The 26,565-nt window shown below is 37.6% G+C and overlaps 1 protein-coding gene across 1 annotated transcript in view; it reads right to left on the bottom strand.

The window, feature by feature from the left end:
* LOC113468297 overlaps positions 1-26,272 on the bottom strand; it is a gene marked incomplete at its 5' end in the record, with an annotated part of 43,113 nt that extends 16,841 nt beyond the window's left edge. Inside the window, 3 exons of the mRNA XM_026825101.1 lie at positions 22,923-23,060; positions 23,531-23,672; positions 26,102-26,272. Coding sequence (XP_026680902.1) covers positions 22,923-23,060; positions 23,531-23,672; positions 26,102-26,272 — 451 coding nt within the window. The remainder of the gene's footprint in view (positions 1-22,922; positions 23,061-23,530; positions 23,673-26,101) is intronic.
* Positions 26,273-26,565: the final 293 nt, after the last annotated feature.

Below are 26,565 nucleotides of genomic sequence, written 5' to 3'. Positions count from 1 at the left end.
TTGTGGGTAGAGAAGTTAGGGTGTGAGCGTGTGTCAGACAAGACAATTTTCTTTTCCTAAATTTTTATTATGTCTGTATTTTCCCTCTTTTCAGCTTTACGGCTTTCCTCTCTGATATTAGAACTTTTTATCGTTATAAAACACTGCTCTGAGCGGGCACATGGCTTTTTCACATCAATATTTACAAGGAAAAATATACCTACTTATAATACGTGAGAATCTCTATATTTAAAAGAGAATTATGGTGTTTGCTGGTGTGTATGATTTATGTGTGTCCAATTTTTTTAGGGAAAACGATAGAAACCTTTACCAGTATTTAGGTACTTTTGACAATCAATTATGTAATTAATTTTCATAGGTACCTAATTTTCGGGCCAAGAGTGATATTGACACAAAACTACACGCCAGACAATAGAAGCTATGGACGAAGCTCCACCAAATACTCATCAAATATCATTTGATATTTGATGGAATAAGGAAAATGTCAGTGACAAAATTTCCAGGAAAATGCCATTGTGAAAACTGAAAACTCATCTCCTCAAAGTGATTACGTCACTAATGATCATACTGATGACAAAAGTCACAAAACTTCCGCAATAAAAAATAAATTCGTACCTAATAGGTAGTTCGTTCTGTTCGCCTTTAACTGAAGAACCACAAATCACAAATGATTTAAGAAGAGCCAATACCTTTACCTTCATGTTAATAGGTTTGTCCCAGCTTCCAGCCAAATTAAAATGATAATAATAAAAATGATAATAATAAAAATAAAAAAATATAAAATAATAATAAAAATAACGAACAAAAAATATAAAATACTACTTTTTTACTTTTTCGTTCAAGGCTTTCCGTTCTCTGTTCCATCCCACTATAGACGTTTGACTCGCAAACTCGCAAAGCTGAGGGCTTACGAGTACGTAGACATACTGAATTTTGTATGTATGAATTAGGATTAACACGAAGCTAAAGGAAAAAGGACAGGGAGGAAGACGAGGTCAGGGGCGTTCTTAAGGGGTCTACCCGGTCCCAGTGGGGCCGAGCTCACGCTCTTCAAAGAGGACCAGGAGACCCTTGCCCCTTCCCAAAAAAAAAGGGAGAATAGAACACCAATACCTAACGCAATTTTCAAGGTGGTAGTGGTGAAAAATAGGGAAATGGAACATTACCTGGCATTGAAATTTGCGAAAGGAAACTTTACCTGAAATCACTTACTATCATTGCTACCTGAAATTTCCGAAAGAAAAACACGAATCTAGTATTCGTGTTGGTAAAAAACTGTTTCAAGGAAGGGGCCATTGTTGGAGGTTGCCCCAGGGCCTAGTGAGGCTGTGGGCTGTGAAGAATGTAAACGACCCTGAGGGGCTGAATTTCAGCGCTCACAGACATGGGTGGAACGCAAAGAATTTGAAATTTCGCAACAATATTGTAAGAAAATCCGGAGAAATATTTCAACCTTAATTGAAGCAGACATTTTTCATGGTAAGCTGAGACATTTTCGCCGGAAAACTCGAGAAACTTGTTATAAATAATAACGAGTTTTTAGAGTATACCTACGTACTCCTTTTTTTACTTTCGATTTCCTTTCTATTATCTACGGTTATTATTTCCTTTTTGGAACATGTATTAAGTAGCTACCTACTACCAGTATTGCTTTTTTTAATGGTTAGGTTAAAACTTGGTTAAAAATTCCAGTACTGTTAAAAAGTAAATACTTTTTAGCCCGTCCTTCCTTTATTATTACAATAGTAATAAAAAAAGGTATAGTGGACGGGCTATTGTTTCCAAAAAAATTAAAAATTCATACCTACTCTTTTTATTATAGAAAAAACAAACTGTCTTCAAATAGATAAACAGTCCTACTTGTAAATTGTCTAACAGAAAGTGTTCCTAGATTGAAAGTCTTTCTGCCCACTCTCCTGAACAGATTAAACAGTCTAGCGCAAATTTTCTGCGTCTCTGCTGAAAGCGAAAATATAGGTCAGAAGAGAGGGAAAGTCGATTGTATGAAAGTACAAGTGATTTTTTTTTTTTTTTTCGCCAGCAAAGCAGGGGAGGGAGGGGGTGGCGAAAATATTTAGGGCACATAGTCTAGCGTTTTGACTGGAGTCAAGGTTGTTTGAGAGTTACCATGGCAACATTTTTGTGTCGACGGCATAATATTCAAGTTAATGTATTTTCCGTTTAAATCAACTTTTTTTTCCCAGCGAAAGTCTGGCAGAGGTCTCGGGAGTGTTGTTTTTGTTCGAATTTTGTTAAAGTTTACCCCGAAAGGAAGGTCTGTTTCCAAGCACAATGCCCAAAGTCGATGATCATGATATCCGAGGATAAAATGAAAATTTCAGGAAGATCTTGGATTTTATATGAGCTCTATTTTATAACAGGGTCCAAGTAGTTTATGGTATTCTACCTTAAGGGTTTTTTTCTGATGATTTAGTTGCGCGGGGCGGTAGCAGAGGTCGCTTTTCGGTTGCTTACCTTAAGGTCAAACATGAAAACAAAATTAATTTCTCCCTATGATTTTCTTTTGATTGTAACTGCCCATTAATTTAATCAAAGATATTTATTATTATTTTTATCAATCCCAGACCTCTGCCAGACTTTCCTCATTGGATTGAATTGAATGTTCCCAATGGTATGGAACGGACTAACAGGACCTAGACAGGTGGTATGGTAGCATATTCAAAATTTCCTATTGTTATGGATGAATCCTCATATCCAAATTATGGACTCCTGGGAACCGTCTCATCTCTGGAATAAATTTCTGGGAAAAAGTTCCTTGAGAAGGAAAAATTCAATAGAAAAAGCTCCTAACTTTCCTCTTTCCTTTTATTCTTCTCATTTTTTATTTTATCTTTTATTTATTTTTTGGTAAGTTCTCAACTTTGGGAATTCTTTTAACTGTCAATATTGTCCAGAAAAAAAGGTGCGATTCCCCACAACTAAAAGGAATTTTAAAAGGCTTCCCAGCAACTATTAACAATCCATCTATCCAGGATTTGTTGGAGTCATCATTCGGTATAGAAACAGGGTAGATTCGGGTTTATGGACCAATCTGCATTCTTATTGTGCCCCTACAGCGGGTCGGCTACATGGGATACATCCCATTTTAGGTGCAGATTAAGGATTGTCTACTCATGTTAAAGTAAAACATTAGAAAAAAGAACGTCCCCTCTAAATTACAGAGATAAAATGTACGCAAAAATCCCCATGGTATCATAATTATATCATAAATATCAGAGCTCTTTTTTTCTCCTTTTTACTTTCTTTTTCTTCATTTCCGAAAGACGCAAAAAAAGAAAAAAGAAAAAAAAAAGAAAAGAAAAACAAACTAAGATATTACTCTAAAAGATAACAATATTAAGAAGACAGAATAATGAACATAGACACAGATATACCTAATAATCAACAGGGTAGGAAATTGGACGGAAAAGAAAAAACGGGTTTTTTTCGCATCGATTTTCCCATTCTCCTCAAAGTGATTACGTCACTAATGATCATACTGATGACAAAAGTCACAAAACTTCCGCAATAAAAAATAAATTCGTACCTAATAGTTCGTTCTGTTCGCCTTTAACTGAAGAACCACAAATCACAAATGATGTAAGAAGAGCCAATACCTTTACCTTCATGTTAATAGGTTTTATGAAGGTATTTATATTCAAATTCTGTCAGCTCCCAAGGCGTAGTGGTCACTAAGCTCGCCTTGCACGCGGGAGACCCGGGTTTGATTCACAGCGGGGTCAAGAAATTTGTGTCATGCAAATGATTGATTCCGTGACTGGCTGTTGCGGGGCCCACTCAACCTCGTGAGGAAAATGAGTAGCTATGACATATAAATGCGCATAGCACCGGTGCCAGCATGGTAGATAAACATTGGATTTTAGGATTATTGAGATATTGGGAAAATCCTACAATGCTGCAGTGAGTACCAAAGTTGTGACATAATAACACAAAGAACTGAATTTACATATTTTCCTCAAACGGAAACGACAATCTTCGTACTAAATCAATGGTCGAATCCGATGTCAAGAGTAAAGATCCCAGAACTGACACACCAATGACCAAGGCGATTAGAATGTACGAGAATCAAAGATATACCGAGACAAAATGGCATACTTCCTAAAGACATGGCATGGGCGTTGTGTTGCACAATAAATCTGGCATTGAGATTGAAGACAGGGTTAAGAGTTGCGTAACTTCGGCTTATTGTCCGACCTCTGACCATCCTGTAGATATACCTACAGTAGAACCTCGATTATTTCAACTAATTGGGACCGAGGGTAGTTGAAATTATCGAGGTTCTGTATAAGAGTTGAAACAAGTTCCGTATGTTTTATACGGAACTTAGATTGTTTCATCTCTTATGTAAAATAGGGCCACAGTTATACGAGTAGGTATAAAATAACAAAATATGGAATAAATACCCTTTTATTTTGAAACAAAACAAACTAAGAATCAAACAAAAAACTTGTCTTCGGCATCGTTTTCTTCGTTATAAGTTTAGTATCATTAGTTGGAACATTTTCAATGATCTCTTCCTATGATAAGATAGGATATTCTTAAAAAGATATAGAAAAACCCGATTTTTGGAGTTGAAATAATGGAAGTTGAAATAATCGAGGTTCTACTGTACCTACTTGTTGTTTACGAGATTGATTAATGAATTGCGAACTTTATTGATCAATGAAGTACGTACAACGCTCTAATGAGGAAAAACGTGTGCGAGTACTATACGGAGTATGCTAAGTAATTGAAGTACTGTATGAAGTATTGAAGTATATGAATGAGTGAAGTAAATGTGTCTGTTCACCTATATCAAAACAAACTAAGAATCAAACAAAAAACTTGTCTTCGGCATCGTTTTCTTCGTTATAAGTTTAGTATCATTAGTTGGAACATTTTCAATGATCTCTTCCTATGATAAGATAGGATATTCTTAAAAAGATATAGAAAAACCCGATTTTTGGAGTTGAAATAATGGAAGTTGAAATAATCGAGGTTCTACTGTACCTACTTGTTGTTTACGAGATTGATTAATGAATTGCGAACTTTATTGATCAATGAAGTACGTACAACGCTCTAATGAGGAAAAACGTGTGCGAGTACTATACGGAGTATGCTAAGTAATTGAAGTACTGTATGAAGTATTGAAGTATATGAATGAGTGAAGTAAATGTGTCTGCTCACCTATATCTATGAGAAGTAATTAAATATACCAGTTATTGTTTATAAATTATAGGTCTGTAGATTTTTCGATAAGGCATAGATAAGGCCCAAATAAGTTCTCCTAGCCAGACTGATCTACACTGACTCTTTACCTAGTAATAGTGAAAAATCCTGTATCTCTACTTATTTGCCAAAATAATGGTACATTAGCCAAAAAGCCATCAGAAAATGGTCCTCAACTTTTCCCCTTTTTCATCGAGATTTTCGAGACCTCTAATTCGATTTAAAACGTTCTACAGACATTGAGACTATCAAAATTGCCGTCTAAGCCCATCTGAGGTGACGAGATCAGTTTAACAACCGCTGTTTCAGATGACACAAGCAATCTATAAAGTCAAGCTACAATCCACATTATTAAGATACTGAACCAATCCTTAACTCAGAGTTGAACGATCTAAAGAAAAAGTGAAGGTTTCAGTAGAAGGTGTACCGGTTTATAATGAAGCTTTATCCTTATTTTTAACAACCGCTGTTTCAGATGACACAAGCAATCTATAAAGTCAAGCTACAATCCACATTATTAAGATACTGAACCAATCCTTAACTTAGAGTTGAACGATCTAAAGAAAAAGTGAAGGTTTCAGTAGAAGGTGTACCGGTTTATAATGAAGCTTTATCCTTATCTGTAAACACTTAGAGCAGGCCTTTCGTTCGGCAAAGAGGGTTATGATTGATCATGGTTCAAAACACACGTTTTGGTGGAATATTTAAACGCAAAACACCCTTTGACGCGGAGTTCCCGAAAACCAAAAACCCTGGAGAAGGCATAAAAAAAGAACTACACTCACATGCCAAAAATTTGGGACAGATTTAGGTACTTTAGAAGATTTCTAAGGATCAACAATATTTCCATTAGAAATTTATTACAGTCAACTAGAAAATCGAAGACAGTATCTTGAAGAGCTTCTACAACTACTGTAGTGCGTACCGAAAATTGTTCAGAAATATTTCCAAAATACATACAAGTGAAAAAAAACCTTCAGAGTAAAGAAGATAGATTGCAAACTGACCCGGATTTTCACTCTCGAGTGTACAAAAAAAGGTTGTGTCATCAAATCTCAAGAGATGCATTTAAGGTTACATTATGATTTTTTAACTGTCTCAAGGGTCATAAAAATGTGCGTGTTGCGGCTTTTTTGTGAAGAAAATTAGTTTAAAGACTACCTAATGTGTTCCAAATTCCAGAAGTGTTGTAACAGGATGTTATTACTGTTTAGGGTGACAAATAACATCATTTATCAATCGTGCCGACTAAGGGATCATTTGAACAAACAGAACCTGCTGCTGTGCATATCACACGACTTTTTATTACCAAGTGTTGTTGTTATTGTTATTCAACAAAATTATCTTGAAACAAACAGAAAAGTTCGGTAGATAATATGTCATTATTGATCAAGTTCTGGGCTTTTTAGCTTTATCTAGAGCTATAGAGAAAAGCTCGAAATTTCAGTCTAAAATCGTCTAAATAGGCCAGGTTTAATAAAACTAATACCTATAAAATTAGATAGGTAGGTACTTGATGTAAAGCTGTGTCCACAACTCCACACCCACACATAGTCAACGGCCGTCGATCGACATCAATGTTGTCAAGGCAGTGTGGACGGTTCAGTCGCCATCTATCGCCAGTTGACCGACTATGTGTGGACAGGTGGACACACCTTAAGAAATGTCAATAAATGTAGGTAATTGAGAAATGATTTTCAGAAAAATGTTCGACAACAGAGCTCCTTGTTATTTTGCTGAGTAATCTGTTTCAACTAGTCTCGAGATAACAAGATATAAAATTGAAGTTTTCTTAGCTATGAAATCTATCTTCAGTCTTTAAAAATTTCTCGAGTCAGTAGGTAGTTCAAAGTTATAGCTTTTGAATGACTCGAACAATTAAATAAATTAGGAACAATTAAATAAACTGTTTTGTTTTGAACAGAGCAGAAAGGTCGTCAAAAAATATTCAATGAGAAAAAACAAAAGTCACAATTAAGAATTTGTTTCTTAGTGGATGTGAGGTGTCGAAGGAACAATCTTTTTGCTATCGTTTTTGGTCCTGGTTTTCTTCCATTATTTGTCAGGAATTGGGACTACCCAAGACGTAAACGAGTTTAAATTATTGTGAAGTGGTGTCCCAAATTTTTGGCATGTGAGTGTAGTTCTTTTTTTATGCCTTCTCCAGGGTTTTTGGTTTTCGGGAACTCCGCGTCAAAGGGTGTTTTGCGTTTAAATATTCCACCAAAACGTGTGTTTTGAACCATGATCAATCATAACCCTCTTTGCCGAACGAAAGGCCTGCTCTAAGTGTTTACAAATAAGGATAAAGCTTCATTATAAACCGGTACACCTTCTACTGAAACCTTCACTTTTTCTTTAGATCGTTCAACTCTGAGTTAAGGATTGGTTCAGTATCTTAATAATGTGGATTGTAGCTTGACTTTATAGATTGCTTGTGTCATCTGAAACAGCGGTTGTTAAACTGATCTCGTCACCTCAGATGGGCTTAGACGGCAATTTTGATAGTCTCAATGTCTGTAGAACGTTTTAAATCGAATTAGAGGTCTCGAAAATCTCGATGAAAAAGGGGAAAAGTTGAGGACCATTTTCTGATGGCTTTTTGGCTAATGTACCATTATTTTGGCAAATAAGTAGAGGTACAGGATTTTTCACTATTACTAGGTAAAGAGTCAGTGTAGATCTGTCTGGCTAGGAGAACTTATTTAGGCCTTATCGATGCTGATCCTATGCCTTATCGAAAAATCTACAGACCTATAATTTATAAACAATAACTGGTATATTTAATTACTTCTCATAGATATACATAGGCGGCGATATTGCATTTTGTAAGATGTCATCGTCAAAGATTGATAGGTATATGTTTGGTGATTTCCTGATCTGTCTAGGTGGTGGCGGAGTACGAACAGAGGTGTTGCAGCAGTGATTTGGATGAAGACAGGTAGCTAGATACTGTTTAGTTAGTAACTCATTGTGATCTTTAACAGGAAGCACTTTGGTTTCATTATGGAGATGAGCAATACTTGACATGAGGTGACAACCAGTGGCGACGCGCAATGCACTGTTCTGGACTGTTTGAAGTTTTGCCCAGTTGGTCTTGCATAATTGCGGGGTCCAGATAGGAGCAGCGTAGTTAAAGACTGATCTGCCGACTGCTTTATACGTGGTTATGATGGTCTCTTTATCCTTACCCCAGGAACTACCTGCTAGAGCTTTCAGAACATTGTTTCGTTTCTGAACCTTTGAGCGTGTGATTTTTATGTGCTCATTGAAAGTCATCATATTGTCGAGTGTCACACCCAGGATTTTCGGGTGTTTGATGGTGGGGATGATGTTGTTGCCAATATGGATCTGAAGTGTGGTGTTGACTTCAGTTGTCCATGTGGTGAAGAGGGTGGCAGTTGACTTTTCGGATGAAAGTTCTAGCTTCCGATTGAGAAACCAATTGTTCAAAGTTTCGAGGTACGGGTTCAAGCGATTGCATGCAGATTGTTACTGGCTCTTGGTCAGAGCACAAGATGGTGCAATCATCAGCGTAGCTGATGAGTGTGATGCCCTCTGGTGGTTGTGGTATCTTCGACAGGTAGTAATTGAAGAGGATTGGGGAAATGACACCGCCCTGGGGGACACCTTGTTTTACTTTTCGGTGTTTAGAGTGTGCACCTTTGTATTGGACGAACGTTTGTCGACCGCGCATGTAGTTCGCCAACCACCGTTTGATGTCATTGGGGAGAGTTGATTCTAAAATATCTTTCAACAAGATGCTGTGGCAAACGGTATCGAAAGCCCGGGACAAATCCAGGGCGACTAGAACCGTACGCTTGTTGGGTCTCCTTTCATTTAGACCGCTTTGGATATGATGAGTTATCTGGTGGATAGCGGTTGTAGTGCTTCTGCCGCTGCGAAAACCATGCTGATGTTCGGCGAGTGTAAGGTGGTCTTTGAGGATTGCCAGGACAAGGCCTTCGTACACTTTGATGAGAGGTGATAAAAGTGAGATTGGCCGGAAAGACTTGGATTGATCAGCTGGCTTGTTTGGTTTGGGGAGGGCGATGATTTTGCTGACTTTCCAGATGCTCGGAAAAACTTGCGTTTTCGTGCACAAGTTGTAGTGAAGTGGTTGGGTGGAAGAGTTCCTTCAGAAGACCTCAATCACATAAAAGACAGCCAAAAAAAAAGAAAAATCTTTGGTGATTTTGGTTGTAGTAGTTTACATTTTTGAAAAACTTCTATCTCCCAAAAATTCAGCTAAAAAGTCAGAAAACTCTACCACCGAAAAGACAGCCAGGAAAAAAAAAATGTGACTGATGGTGGTAGTTTACTTTGTTCAACTTTTAACTCCCGAAAATTCAACTAAAAATTGTGCGACTCCAGGAAAATAACCAAAAATGACGACATGGCAATCTTGCTATTTGGCTTTGACATCCAAGATACCTAATATCAAGAAGAGGATACATTAACCCCCGCTATTTGAATCATTCACGGTTCATTATACGGGCGAATGTTTTCCTCAATAAGATGGCTCCTGGCGCCAGTTAGGTTACTATGAGGAAAATGAAAACATGGCGTGTACTGTTGCGAACGCCAAGATAGATGACGAAAGCAGATAGGTGATAAACGAATCTCAGATATGAAGGAAATGGAGAAATGGGTAATCTCAGATATATGAAAACATGGCGTGTACTGTTGCGAACGCCAAGACAGATGAAGAAAGCAGATAGGTGATAAACGAATCTCAGATATGAAGGAAATGTAGAAATGGGTAATCTCAGATAGGAAAGAACAGATGATTGAAAAAAGCAAATAGGTAATGAACGAAACACCGAAATACAGACATGAAGGAACAGAGAAATTAAGAAAGGTTAAACACAGAAATGAAGGGATAGAGAAATGAGGATATCAAAAATACACGAAAATACCGTACACAGACAAACCCTACAGGGAATAATCCTGAAGATTCCAAATTTTCTATTAGACGATACTGTTGATGCCTATTGATGAAAATTGTCTTGGTTACTAACTTTCGAGCATTCTGAAATCTGCAACAGGCCTTAACTTATGAAATCTAAAAAGATCTGACATCTAATAAGATCGAAAAGTATTCTAGGCTGTCTACGGGTGTTAGCCAAATCTGAAGTCCTGAAGACCGTTTTTCGTGTTAATAAAGACACGTCCGAACCTTGGCGTTTGGCGTGACACAACGACCCGTCCGCTTGCTGTCGTGTATATCCGAGAGTAAGAAAACGTATGAATCACATAAAAGGATTGATTAAATACGACAAAGGTGTACAACATCAGGTTACTGCATTCAGAGATTTTCACGGAGTCTTCACCCGAGGGCAGTTCTGGCCTTGAAATAGGCTATTTTCCTCTCGTCTATTGACTTGTGATATCTATTGTGATTTCTTTTCGATTCTGAACAGGACCGGAGTTTCATTCTTCAGAGTTCACTGTGTTCAATACACTTGGTTCGGTACTCTCTGGTATTAGACCCGTCTCACATTGGCAGCGTAGACACGCGACTTTTAGTAGCCCGTACTCGCCTGCAAAGCCAAACCTATGAAAATGATATAGCGTCTTTAAAGGTCCTTTATCATTTTCATTGGAGGAAACTCATTGGGTACCTACCCCAGACTCGGACGACGGGACCCAATGAGTTTACTTATCATTTTCATAGGTAACATAGGTTTGGTTTTGCAAGCGACTACGCTTGTCTACGATTCCAATATGCGACGGGCTTGGGGCAGAGATAGTTCCTTACACGTTTCTCCATGCTGGTTCTTCACAAAGTTTCCCAATATTTGAACAATTCGCAGGGACATAAAGGACTCACGAAGTGTGGGAAAACTCCAAACCTGAATCTTGAAGGTTCACAGTGAAAGATCAGCAAAAGAACTCGAAATGGCCAATATCTTTCCCTGGTCCTAAAGGTGCGTCTGCACTACAGGAATGAACGAACGAATACCTTTTTATTACTATCGTACTAATAAAGGAAGGACGGGCTAAAAAGTCTAGAGCAGGTCTCTATCATTTTCATAGGTTTGGTTTTGAACCGACTACATGCTACTAAAATTCGTGCGTCTACACCAATATGAGACAAGCCTATAAATGCTTTGTGCACATTTAAGAATACCCAAGTACAAGAATGTAAATGTCAAAAGTCGATCGCACAACCGACTCTGTGAACGCGCCTTGCAAACTGCATTCTGGGCGACCTTGATTGGAATGTGAACCGAATGCATCCGGAAATGCACTTCAATGCAGTTCAATATCTTGAAGCTATACTCCCCCCTTCTCTATAGACGAGTTCAGTTTCTTGTTAATAATGCCGCACTTTTCAAGGTGGTTAAAAGAATAATGTAGAATCGTGTCCACGATAAGTAGGTATCTAGTAGGTTGAATAGATAGATATATATGTACGTAAGGCCAGATATACATGATACGACCTTTCTAACGATCAGATAAAACGATAAATCCCTCAATTTTTTCCGACACAAAATGTAAAAAAGTAAAAAAAAAAAAAAAAAAAAAAAAAGCTCTCATTTGGAATTTGTAATTTTACCTATTGATCGCAATTAATTTTATTCTAAAACTTGCGGTATCCTAAATGTCTACTAGCAGTATTACTAAAACCTTTAGATATTGTAGGTAGCTACAGAAGTAGAGAAGGAGCTGATACATATTTAGTGGATGTGCAAAATGCCCGAGACATTTCGTCAATATATCCAGGTAATAAAATTAAATCGAATTGTGTTACGCATTGCATACTCAATTTAAAATTCACGGGCAACTATAAGGTTTTTATCATTGCAAAATTTTACGTTTACAGTGCTTACCTCTACAAGTATGTAACTACCTATTAAGTCTTCTGGTGGGATTTCACCAATGACTTAATGAAGATTTCACTAATGGGAGAATTTTAAATCATCAAAAAGAGTTTTTATTCATCCAAACGGGAGTTTTTAAAATCTCCTCCTTTTTGGATCACTAAAACTCCTTTTTGGATCATTAAAAACTCTTTTTGGATGAGGTAAAAATATCCTTCTTGGATGATTGAAAATTCTCCCATTAGTTTAAATCTCTCATTAAGTCATTGGTGAAATCCACTATTCGTTTCGTTGTCTTCTGGTGTGAGTACTTCCTAACTATAGCTACTTTCCTACGAAACCTCGTTACTAAGATAAATCACTAATTCGATTATTTCAACTTATAACAAAGGCTTTTTTATTCATTTATGTAGTGTATAGAGTATCTACAGTCGATTTTTGTCTACTAGAACAGTCGCGCTATTGTGATGTGTTCAAATCTCAATAGCAGGAAAAATGAGGAACAACGAATATTTCTTTGTATACGAAATTTCTCCATTCCGAGATAAATCTCTCATTAAAATCATTGGGTGAAATCCCTAACTATTACGTCACGTATACTCTCTCGTAGGCGATGACGTCCTACATCGGTAACTGTTCCGACGAAGCTTCCTTACTAGGCAACACATTAATCATCGATCTGTGGTATGCATTTCTGCGCAATTCATGTTTTTTGATGCGCCATACTGTGTATATGTGCATTTCCCTAAGTCTGACGTCAGAGTTCAGGACTTTGAGAAATAAGTATTAAATTCTCGAACCTCTTTACAGTTATGTATATGCGGATTTTTACCTCAGATTTGGATTTATGTATTTGTATAGGGAATCTACAGTCATTTCTTTATATGTATAGGTATCTACAGTCGAACCTGTTCAATTGGGAATCCGAAAGGGATCGGTAATTTCTCGAGGTTTCCCATTTATACGGTTGTTTTTCACATAGAAAACTGATAAAATGTCCCCGATTCCCCAAAAGTGTCTACTATTCGGAAGTGTCCCGTTTTACAGAGTAAGACAGAGTCGTTTTAACACTTTTTCGAAAGTAGGCAAGTACTTTTTTGTCGTTCTACTTTTGAATCAGCGTTGAAGTCGAAAAGCTGTTCCAGTTTCAAAGGAAGAGTCGAGACAGTTGCTTGAAAATATCTCCCTCTCATCATCCAAACCCGGTTTCCAAATCTTCGAGATCTGTTTGACAGAGACCAAAGCCGTTGCTGTTCTCCTGGAATGGAAAAGAAAACGAATTTTAGGATGGCCAAAAAGAAAAATTAGCAAAAAATTAACCTACTTTTCCTGTGAACTGTAGGCCATGTCACTGTACTGTAGGCCCACCCAGACTGATTTGCTCAAGCTGAGACGACTGTACGTATAAATGGCAATTCGCGTGTATTGTATCGAAATCAGGCGCCCGTATCCAGGATTTTGCTGAGGGGGGGGGTCGTCCAAACACTAATGGACGGGGGGGGGGTTGGATGCTCCAAATTTTCGAAGCCTGGCCTAGAGTACAGGAGAAATATGAAGCTCGAGGAGGGGGGGGGGGCAATTTTTCGGAGTCTGACATACAGTAAAGGAGAAAAATCCAACTCGAGGGGGGGGGGCCCGCCCCCCCTGAATACGGCCCTGATCGAAATAACATCTTGGTTGGACTTTCGTAGTGGACATTTTGTTCCTGCTCAATGGATTCTTCTTTCGTCTTATTCTTTGGTCCAACGCTTCTTCTTTGGTCCAAGTTTCAGAGCTCGGAAATTTGACATTTCAGGCGATCGCATCACCCGATGAGTAATCCTGATCCTCTCCATTTTGTAACATTTCTTTCTATAAAAATCGAGAGTGTTAACATGAACGTGGACTTGGCTACAAACTTGTAGTAACAACGTGAGGAGAAAGTAGTACCAGTGCTTGCGGTTACCTCAACTCGATATCGTAATGTTTTAACATTATTATAGTGCTCAGATTTTTTTTATGTAAAAGGTGAAAGTAATAGTAGAGTCATTTAATACGTAAGTATTAAAGTTATGATAATCCTTGGAACATTACGGAATGAACTAATAGTAATTATAAGAACAGATGTGGAAATGATGCCGCAGCATCTTCACATGCATCTCAAAGAAGTTGTAGACGAACAACTCGGACAAGTAGGTAGAGGAAGAAATGTTGCCAAAATGCATAAGGTGGGTTCTGGAGGAATGACTGTGAATGTTCAAACTGGCAGCATTGCCCCCACTCTCATCCATGTTTGTAAACAAACCGTTGTCAAGGTCTCCGGTCTTTCGGTAGGAAGATATTTAGCCAACAACTTGAAGTTGTTCAGGACACCTTTCGTTCTTATTTGAACTCATCAGCTGGACGTAGTTCCCAGATGCTAACTGTTAGCTCATCATTGGACTGAAAAATCTCTTTATCCCCACCATTTTCTTGTCCTGACTTCTTTGTTCAAAACACCTATTACCGCCGCTTTATGTTCTACCACTACAGTCACTCTATATCATCAGTCCTTTACCCCAGCCATCTGGTCTATTCCCAGCACACTTTTTCCTGCTATTACATAATTATGCAACTTTATCCTTCTTAGTAGGTACTTGAAGTATGGACAGAGTAATCATTCTTGCTGAAAGGTCGGAAGTAGTGTGAACCTGTTGGACAACTTGCTTTCGGCTTTCCAGCAGCAGATAAGACCTCATGATCATGATCTGTCCCTTCTACTTACTCCATTTTATTCTTGCTACTAGGGTTGAGTTATTTCCCCTGATTTATGTCCGATCTTGCCATAAGAGTTTTCAGTTAATCCGGAGTTCAAGAAATACAAGCCAGTAGAAATCAAATGGGTGATGTCAAAGAATACCCTTGACACTGTGTTAACTCTTAGTGGTAAGAGCGGCCATTAGGGTGTTGGAATATGCTATATCAAAGTCGAGTGGATTGGAACACATCACATGCCTTCAGGCACACTCCATCTATTAGAGTTCCGGGACCCGGTTACATTGGGCTTCCAAGACCCTAGTTTTTCGCGTGATATAATCATATAATTAACACAATTGAAATCTTTCCCTCTACTTACGAGACATTGTGAAAGATCCACCATCTTGCCATTGTTGTCCGGGCACCAAAGCAAGTCTTCGTCGATGAAAGAGATCACTTCGTTTCCATTGGTGCTGGAAGTAGGGACCATTTCACTACCCCCTCCACCTTTCACGAACGCCAGGTTGACTAACAGCAGGTGACTACCTTTTCAGCAACGACCTGAAAAAATGGTAACGTTTAGTACGGATAGTCACGGGTAATCATTATCTGTCTGTTACTATACGTAGATAAAGGTCTCTTTCGGCGCGAACGACCTTACCATAATAAGAGTTAAAGCACCTAATCGAAAAAAGGTCTCTTCTCCCTTATTCTTTAATCTCTTCTTCACCAATGGCCGATTTTACCACTGAGAGTTAACACAGTGCCAAGAGTTTTCTTTGACGTAATCCATTTAATTTACACAGACCAATATTTCTTAAACTCTGGATTAACTGAAAACTCTCTGTGGTAATTGGGCCTGAGTATCCTACCTATATTGTGAAATGTCACGGGTAATCATTATCTGTCTGTTACTATACGTAGATAAAGGTCTCTTTCGGCGCGAACGACCTTACCATAATAAGAGTTAAAGCGCCTAATCGAAAAAAAGGTCTCTTCTCCCTTATTCTTTAATCTCTTCTTCACCAATGGCCAATCTTACCACTAAGAGTTAACAGAGTGTCAAGGGTTTTCTTCTTGACATCACCTACTTAATTTACACAGGCCAGTATTTCTTAAACACTGAATTAACTGAAAACTCTCTGTGGTAATTGGGCCTGAGTATCCTACCTATACTGTGAAATCCATTTTACCACCGAAATTTTTTCCCCCAAACCTATAGGCCCACTTACCGCTCTTTGTCCCAAGATATTCAATCAATTCAGATATCCATTCAATAAGAATTTTATGGGGACCATTTATCTATTTCCATTTTTACCACATTGACTGGAAGAGCTCCTTCAGGAGAACCGTGCACTTAAGGTCCTTATAAGACTAGGTCCTCATAGGTCGCAGACTTATAAGGTCCTTTTTATCTCAAGATGTCCTTCCTGCAACTCTGCTCCTTTTGCTGACTATCACTTGCATGTTTTTGAGACTTCAATATGTCCATAATAAAATATTACTTGATGAGAATTCGGTTACCTAGGTGCATACAGATATAGGGACTATTCTGCAGTTCCAGACTTCTGTATTACCAACTGTGGATACAAAGTTACCTGAAGATTTTCCGGTGTTTCCGAAACTTGATCCAATGCATGAACAAAGCTTTATGGTAACTGCGCCTGAAATGGAAACCAAAGAAATATCGAATAAGAATAAGAGTAAAGTATGGACTTTATAGTATGGATTATATGGAGTAAAGTATGGATTATAAAGTATGGACAGCATTAAGCAGAAAAGGGCCATCCATAATCCCCCTTATGGATGGTTCTTTTCTGCTCAATTCTGTCCAAAATAATGTAAGTACGCTTATTTTTAACCAAGTTGAAGTCTATGTACGATTATCTACCTAACTATTGGTAAGTATTGGTAAAGGTAGGGCCATCGGCTTTAATAAACGCCCTTGGTCACTGCGACCTGGTTAGATCTTTTGTGACAATCTACCTAACTAGGGAATACCTATGTAGGTATTAGGTATATTGTGGTAGGTAAGTTCCTACTATTATATGTATGTTTGGTTCAAATTTTGTAACATACTTTTGAGGCATTTTTATGGGGGTTGATTGACCCTAAATCCTGATACACTTATTATGCCAATCCATGTTCATTGTTCATGCCTATATCATAGACTGGTACTGTGTCATATGTGTTACCTAAGATCATTTGAAATAGGTACCTAGGTATTCAATTCCAGGACAATATTTTTGCATTCCAGGATCTCCTTGAGGTGATCCCCTTTTTCTTGGCGTTTTTGGGAGACAAAGTAGTTTTTTCGTTACATTTTTTTTATATAACATCTTACGCTGGCTAATCACTATAGAAAAAAGTGAAAGTTTGGTCGCTTCATTAGAAGATGTGATAATTCACTTTCCTTTCCCACTTTCACTGATTGTGCTGTTTTTATTCGTACGATCATTTCCATACACTAAGCCGAATTTTATTTCGGCAACTAACAACTAGTTACGAGTAAACGCTAGATTAATGTTCACTGAATACTCGCGATATAAAACAATTTTAGTTGAACCAGAGTTTAAATCTATGAAATACTACCTATGAAATATCTTAGACCACGTATTTTGGATGTTAGAAAAGGAAAATTAGAAAAACTCCTTGGAAAAATTAGGCCTTGATCTCAATCTGTCAAAGCTAGACAATTGATGGTTCAAAAAAAATTCTTAAATCTTGGATTCCATTTGATGAAATTCGACTGTAATGTAAACACACCTCTACACTACCTAAGATTAATACCTTATAAATAAATTCCTACCTCTTTTCTGGTTTATACTCTTTTTACTACTGTGTGTATAACTGACCGCTGGAATGCGTAATGTAAACACACCTCTACACTACCTAAGATTAATACCTTATAAATAAATTCCTACCTCTTTTCTGGTTTATACTCTTTTTACTACCTACTGTGTGTATAACTGACCGCTGGAATGTTGTTACAAATTCCACCCCCTTTGGTTGTTGTTTGTTTACATTTCCACTTTGTTTATTTATCCAGCAACCTATTAAATATCCGATTTAATAATAACATGTAGAGGTGAAGAAAATTGGAAAAACAATAAACATGTTTCTGGACTGTGCCCTTGGCCAAATTGCTGAGCCATCAAAAACCAGTCTGACACTCTGAACTCTATAGTAGACGGGCAATTTGACAAGGTGTAAAAAATAATGACGCGGAAACATCAATAGATCAAATGTTCGACATTTGAACTAATGGGTAAATCTATTCAATCTAATATTAGACCTTTGCTCAAGATCAAACTGCACGTGATTAAATTAAGTGCGTCAGATTCAGGTCGTAATACAAACTGCATCAAAACTAAGGCGTCATACAGGCCGAGTGCGTCATGAATGGTTGTCCTGTGATCCCAAGTATGAGATTGTGTGTGTTGTTCAAAATAAGTGCGTCAGGTCCAAATTGCAATGTGCAGTCTAAAACTGGACAATGTCTTGCGTCTTGAAAACATCGGAGGTCAGAGGGGAACGCATGGTAAGTGCGAAAATAGAAGGGTCCAATTATGTGATTCCAAAATAACCATTTTAGAAATTAGAAATAAATAATCTTAATAGCAATGATAAATAAATAGTAGACGGGAAATTTTTGGGATTCTTCGTACATAGGTACATATGTAAACTAATAATATTTGTTGTGACGTCATAATATTGCTTAATGCGAGAGACAAAGTTGTAAAGGTACGTTCCTAAACTTTTTTTTGAACCATCAATTGTCTAGCTTTGACAGATTGAGATCAAGGCCTAATTTTTCCAAGGAGTTTTTCTAATTTTCCTTTTCCAACATCCAAAATACGTGGTCCTAGATATTTCATAGTAAATGAAAAATGGAAATTTAATTCTAATGAACACGTAGATTTAAACTCTGGCTCAACTAAAATTGTTTTATATCGCGAGTATTCAGTGAACATTAATCTAGCGTTTACTCGTAACTAGTTGTTAGTTGCCGAAATAAAATTCGGCTTAGTGTATGGAAATGATCGTACGAATAAAATGAAAATTTTCGGCACAGTAATGTACTAACCAGGGGTTAAACCGAGTGTAAAAAAACATAATAGTCGATCTTAAGGCAAATCGCTGGCAACGAATAAAAACAGCACAATCAGTGAAAGTGGGAAAGGAAAGTGAATTATCACATCTTCTAATGAAGCGACCAAACTTTCACTTACGAATAAAAACAGCACAATCAGTGAAAGTGGGAAAGGAAAGTGAATTATCACATCTTCTAATGAAGCGACCAAACTTTCACTTTTTTCTATAGTGATTAGCCAGCGTAAGATGTTATATAAAAAAAATGTAACGAAAAAACTACTTTGTCTCCCAAAAACGCCAAGAAAAAGGGGATCACCTCAAGGAGATCCTGGAATGCAAAAATATTGTCCTGGAATTGAATACCTAGGTACCTATTTCAAATGATCTTAGGTAACACATATGACACAGTACCAATCTATGATATAGGCATGAACAATGAACATGGATTGGCATAATAAACCTATTTCAAATGATCTTAGGTAACACATATGACACAGTACCAATCTATGATATAGGCATGAACAATGAACATGGATTGGCATAATAAGTGTATCAGGATTTATAGGGTCAATCAACCCCCATAAAAATGCCTCAAAAGTATGTTACAAATAACGAACGAATGAGTTTCTAAAGCCCCAAAGAATACAGTTCACTATATGAAAAGGCGTGTATGAATAGAGTTCACATGATTTTCCTGAGATTTCTTTCCATAAAATTTGCGTTATTTTATCTTCCAAAATTTGCGAACTTGGTAGGTACCTACTTCCATTTATAACAACTATGATTTCAATTTCATATCATTTCCAATGAACCAATTTAAGCTAGTCTCCTGTCAATGGTTTTCAGTACCTACAATAGTTTTAGACTCGATTGCGAAGAAAATACAAAGGGATATAAAATGTAGGATTCTTCTAATGTTCTGATATCTGATCACATTTGGTGTATAAAGAGTTCAGTGTACACAGTGCAACACTCTCAACTTACCAGTTGTGTCAGCATTTCCTTTGAACAGACTAGAATATGTGCGGAAATTGACTTCATTCTCATTTTGTACTTCTCCATCCTCTTTCTCATTTATGACAAGCTTGCTATCTTCATCATCTGCTGTTGTGTTTTTCACTGTATCATTGCTGTCATCATCTTCACAGAGCTCTGCCCAGGATTTCTCTTTGAATTCATTGAAATCTTTTTCCACAGCACTTGCACCAGCCATGATGAGGTCAGAGGTTGTCTTTTTGAACTTTGTTATTGCACAATCTGAAACAGAATCATGTATTTTTCACTGTATCATTGCTGTCATCATCTTCACAGAGCTCTGCCCAGGATTTCTCTTTGAATTCATTGAAATCTTTTTCCACAACACTTGCACCAGCCATGATGAGGTCAGAGGTTGTCTTTTTGAACTTTGTTATTGCACAATCTGAAACAGAATCATGCAAATGTTTATTAATGAGGACAGTTAAAGTGGGTTTCAGCTTAACCCCATACACAAAAAGCCCAAACTGAGGCTTTTGTGTACGGGCTGGACAGCCCGGGTTAAGCTTCTACAAATCTACGAAACTAAAGTGGGTTCAAAGGTAGTGCTTGAGTTCCAAGTTTTAACTTGGTAACTCAACATTTTGTTTGTCCATAATTCCATTTTTATTTCACCTTGGCAGAAATGCTCAACAAAAGAAATTTACACATTAGATTTAAGACAAGCACCTGTGGAGGTTCTTAATGCTATGACCACAATATTTGATTAACTTGCCAAGTTTTTTTTTTTTTTTTTTTTTTTTAAAAAAAAATTCCCCACCCCGCGCCCCGTTCTGCGAAGCCGGCGTGGAGCGTGCTTGAGAGTCCGCCAGGGTTGATGTAACACTGGTGGATAAAAACACTCATTTTTTATCATTTCAAATTGGACAAAACCCTGAAAGGCCATTTGCAAACACTTGAAGACATTTCCTCATTACATTTCAAGCTCAATCAGATCTTCACAGAGAGGGCCTAAGGTGAATACTATGGTTCACTGGGACCACTGTGTAGAGACTTCATGTATTGGGTCCTTTTGACTATTTCTTTGCCTGTTTGTTAATAATCCGGCAAGAATTGGTATTGTGTACAGAAGTGACTGCAAGATTGCTACCAAAGGAACTGGCACAAACGAGCAGTGGACCAGTGTCATTATAGGGTGTTAGGTTAACACACAAAAAGGAGTTTTCATAATTAGAGCAGTGATAAGTTGTTATTATAAGGGTTAAGGTTAGATACAAAAAAGGAGCTTTCTTTTCCACTGTCGTGGCTTCTGCGTAATTACCGCGAGAATTTAACAGATGGTAATGAATGAGTTAAAGTAAAGAGGTATTTTCAGTAGAAACTTACTTGTGATAGGGCTGAAGACAAGTTGAGTCACTGATGAAGGTCCAAAGTCCAAAACCAGTTTTTAGGCTTTTCATACTCTGGTATTACCCTGAGTGTAAGTGCTATGGTTGTAACAGCTGGAAGAAGGTGCAGATTTCCAATATTAAAAACCCTAAAAAATTGGATTCTTTGTATAGTTATACGTATTACACGGTAAATTCGAAAATAAAAAGAACTTTTGAAATTTCGAAAGCCAAAAGCTCAAAAAGTCAAAATTGGGAAAAACACTTTTGTTTACGGCTGAAAATAAAAATAAATGCCGCCAAAATTTCAGCAAAAAGTCAGGGTATAAAAAAAATACTGTGGGATATTTCAAAATTTCCCTTTTTTTGTCAAGTGGACCGTACACCTACCAAAGTGCTGTCTATTCGATATAAATATGGGACAAATAAGTTTGGAAGTTTCTTCATGTTAAGCTACGTCAAATATGGTGAAAAAACTGATGAAGATGCACCTAAAAGTTGCTGAAAATTTTGTCCATGTTAAACGCATATTTACAAAATTAAAAAAAAATGTCAAAAAGAGCTTCACTTCTCCTCCATTCATACTATCCACTACAATGTTACCTCCTTGCAAGACCTTGACTGGAATGCGATCTTTTGTGAAAAAGCGAAGATCAAGGTCATTGACCTTTTTAGTTTTTAACTTTTTAACAGTCTGGTACAAAGTGCAAAGTGCGAGATGAAAGAACAAGCTGGGTCCGTCCCTCCGGGAATTTTTTAGCCCGTAGTGATTCGAGAAAATCAGTACCTAGGTATGTACCAACTAATTTGTTTAATATTCAGTTTATTATTATTTTTGATTTGATTTTTCGATCTTTTATGTAATGATTTAAAATCAAGACTAGAGCCCGTTCTCCCTTTATTCCCAATATAATGTTCAAGTCACCCATCCAATAATCAGTACCTATGTATGTACCTACCTAATTTGTTTAATATTCAGTTTATTATTCTTCTTGATTTGATTTTACTTTCACATTTAAAATCAAGACTAGAGCCCGTTCTCCCTTTATTCCCAATATAACGTTTAAGTCACCCATCCATTTATTGGCCTTGCTCGGCGTAGCTTAATGCTGCAGTGAGTACCAAAGTTGTGACATAATAACACAAAGAAACTGAATTTACATATTTTCCTCAAACGGAAACGACAATCTTCGTACTAAATCAATGGTCGAATCCGATGTCAAGAGTAAAGATCCCAGAACTGACACACCAATGACCAATTGCTGCAGTGAGTACCAAAGTTGTGACATAATAACACAAAGAAACTGAATTTACATATTTTCCTCAAACGGAAACGACAATCTTCGTATTAAATCAATGGTCGAATCCGATGTCAAGAGTAAAGATCCCAGAACTGACACACCAATGGCAGTTGACTTTTCGGATGAAAGTTCTAGCTTCCGATTGAGAAACCAATTGTTCAAAGTTTCGAGGTACGGGTTCAAGCGATTACGCACTACATTTCCGCTTGAAAAAATTTCCCGCCGGAAAAACAAACTGCCAAAATCCTAACCACGTGGTTTTATTTTGAATATCAACTTGGGACCACGATTAAAAGCGATACATTTTCGATTTTGAGCAGCAAAAAAACAAAAAGTTAACCTTTTTGCGAACGTTCCTAGAACATCAGCACGGTTTCCGAAAGGTTACCTACCTGATTTGAGACCGGGTTCGGTTTTGATTAGTTTGGCAGGAACTGGGAATATTGTGGAAGACGAGGGTGGCTCTTTACTACTGCTGTCAGTAGTGCTGGGGGTGGGGTTGTTGGCTACCGTGGGAAGCGAGAGTTTTTCTGAAATAAATAAATAGGTACCTAAGTTAAATAAACGGACAGAATTAAGCAGAAAAGAACGAAATCAAGTCGTGAATTTATTTGTGTTAAAGCAAACTTTTGTGGGTATCAAAACATAACCAAGTGCCTTCTTTGCAATCAATTTCCATACCAATAATCTTCTCACACTGGTAATACCGCCACTGGGCGCTACTAGATTAAAGTAGCTACTCAATTTATTGTCCTCACGAGGCTAAGTGCACCCCGAACTCCAAACACAGAGTCGAAAAAACTCCGACTCCGGCGGGAATCGAACCCGGGACCTCCGGAGTGCAAGCCTTGCTACCAACTCGGCCACGGAGGCTACTTAAATTATCAAATTATATTGAAATTAAATTTCAACCAATCAGGTTTGAAAATTCAATGAGTCTCAAACCAAGTTTAAACTCATAAATATAGTGGTTCTGGCCATTAATGGACCGCCTATTTACCGGCTAGGAGGGGGTTGGCGGCAGCGATATTAAACTTGCGGGCGGCATTGGCGACTGAATTTTTCTGAATTTCATGCAGAAGATTGGCGGCAACTGAGTTTTTGTTGTTGTTCAGCGTCACCGAATTGTTGTTGTTCTCTTCCTGGAAATTAAAAAAAAAAAAAAATGGAAATTCTGCATTATGCATCATTTTGCCTGTATTATATTCACTTTAAATAAATGAATTACACCAACAACAACAACACCACCAACACCTGAAGTGTTATCTAAAACTTTCTCGCTTTGAGTTCATAGGTCGTCGCGACAAATTTCAAGATCAGAGCTCATTTGTGAGAAAATGTGAAAAAAAATCCCCCAAAAACCAATTTTTTTTTGTTTTTGTTTTTGTTTTTTTTTTTTTTTTTTTCTTTATGGTTCTCTGAAATTTGCACCACCATTTTCGTGTTCCTGGTAAAAAAGACCTTTAATTTGATATATAGGTCGACCAGGTTTGGATAAGTCCTTCTATGGGGACAGACAGACGACACCGAAGCGAATACAATAGCCCGTCCACTATACCTTTTTTTTATTACTATTGTAATAATAAAGGAAGGACGGGCTAAAAACATACACATTATGAGCGCTTACTATGTGTACAACTTCACGCGCAAAATGGTTTTGCGATGAAAATTCCATTTCGTAATACTGCGTATCAGATAAACAATAAATAAGTAAAAGAAAATGGTTAGATTAGATACTAAGGATAGCAAGGACCTGGAACCATCATCCTCATAGGAAACGAGACAAAAAAGTTGGGAGCACGAAGATTTCAAAATACTTGATACAGAACATCAATCCAGAACTCACACAATCAAAAGAGCACATCCAACAGAAAGACAGCATACCAGGAGGGAGGATGGTGTCTGAAGCTGATAAGTCTCGTGGTTTGCAAGACCTGTGCATAAGGTAAGGTAGGCCAAGAGAACCAGCTACCATTTGTCTACTCAGAGAGGTGAAATGGGACAAATTGTTGTCTAGGCTAAAATAACATAGCTATTGATAGTACAAGATATCACCCGGAAGTAAACTGTCGATTACATTAGAAATAGCCTTGATCATGTATCAGATATAAAAAGTCTACTCTTGGATCTAAAACACCCCACTTGTGCCATTAGACAATAAAAGTCATACGACCGAATACGAGAAGACTTGTTTGGTGGGATCAGACCCGAAAGAGGCTTTATTGAGCCATTGCCAAAACTTGGTCAAAGCCATCGTCGTCATTCTCCGTGTTCAGATACCAGCTAGAGAGTTGATATTCTCCATAGTGGAGGAAGAATGTGGCAAGTATTGCTCCAAGGTCAACTCCCTATTCCTCAAAGTAAGTGAAGAAGCTAGAGTTAACAAGAGTAGAAAGTATAAAAATCACCAAGTAAATTGTTGGAGTTTTAAGAATCAGACAAAGAAGGTTTTAAGTCTACAAAACTTGAACTATTGATCCGCAATTAATTTTATTCTAAAACTTGCGGTATCTAAATGTCTACTAGCAGTATTACTAAAACCTTTAGATATTAGGTAGGTAGCTACAGAAGTAGAGAAGAGCTGATACATATTTAGTGGATGTGCAAAATGCCCGAGACATTTCGTCTAATATCCCAGGTAATAAAATTAAATCGGAATTGTGTTACGCATTGCATACTCAATTTAAATTCACGGCAACTATAAGTTTTTATCATTGCAAAATTTTACATTACTCAGTGCTTACCTCTACAAGTATGTACCTATCTAAAGTCTTCTGGTGGATTTCACCAATGACTTAATGAGAGATTTCACTAATGGGAGAATTTTTAATAATCCAAAAAGGAGTTTTTATTCATCCAAACGGGAGTTTTTAAAATCTCCTCCTTTTTGGATCACTAAAAACTCCTTTTTGGATCATTAAAAACTCACTTTTGGATGAGTAAAAATAATATCCTCTTGGATGATTGAAAATTCTCCCATTAGTTAAATCTCTCATTAAGTCATTGGTGAAATCCACTATTCGTCTCGTAGTCTTCTGGTGTGAGTACTTCCTACATAGGTAACTTTCCTACGAAACCTCGTTACTAAGATAAATAATTCGATTAGGTATTTCAACTTAACAAAGGCTTTTTATTTATGTACATTCTCCCATTAGTTAAATCTCTCATTAAGTCATTGGTGAAATCCACTATTCGTCTCGTAGTCTTCTGGTGTGAGTACTTCCTACATAAGCAACTTACCTACGAAACCTCGTTACTAAGATAAATAATTCGATTATTTCAACTTAACAAAGGCTTTTGTAATTTTATTTATGTATTGTATAGGTATCTACAGTCGATTTATGTATTGTATAGGTATCTACAGTCGAACCTGTCTAATTGGGAATCCGAAAGGGATCGGTAATTTTCTCGAGGTTTCCCATTTAGACGGAGTTTTTCCCATAGGAAACTGATAAAAATGTCCCCGATCCCCAAAAGTGTCTACTATTCGGAAGTGCCCGTTTTACAGAGTAAGACAGAGTCCGTTTTACACTTTTCCGAAAGTAGGCAAGTACTTTTTTGTCGTTCTTACTTTGATATCAGCGTTGAAGTCGAAAAGCTGTTCCAGTTCAAAGGAAGAGTCGGACAGTTGCTTGAAAATATCTCCCTCTCCATCATCCAAACCGGTTTCCAAATCTTCGAGATCTGTTTGACAGAGACCAAAGCCGTTGCTGTTCTCCTGGAATGGAAAAGAAAAACGAATTTTAGATGGCCAAAAAGAAAAATTAGCAAAAAATTAACTACTTTTCCTGTGAACTGTAGGCCCCACCCAGACTGATTTGCTCAAGCTGAGACGACTGTACGTATAAATGCAATTCGCGTGTATTGTATCGAAATCAGGGCCGTATCCAGGATTTTGCTGAGGGGGGGCCCGAGGGTCCAAACACTAATGGACGGGGGGGGGTTGGATGCTCCAAATTTTCGAAGCCTGGCCTACAGTGCAGGAGATAAATAAAGCTCGAGGAGGGGGGGGGGGCCTCGGCCGCGGTTTTTCGG

This window comes from Diaphorina citri, unplaced genomic scaffold (assembly GCF_000475195.1).
Source record: "Diaphorina citri unplaced genomic scaffold, Diaci psyllid genome assembly version 1.1 scaffold31, whole genome shotgun sequence".
NCBI lineage: Eukaryota > Metazoa > Arthropoda > Insecta > Hemiptera > Psyllidae > Diaphorina > Diaphorina citri.
This window is presented reverse-complemented; position numbering and strand designations above follow the sequence as displayed.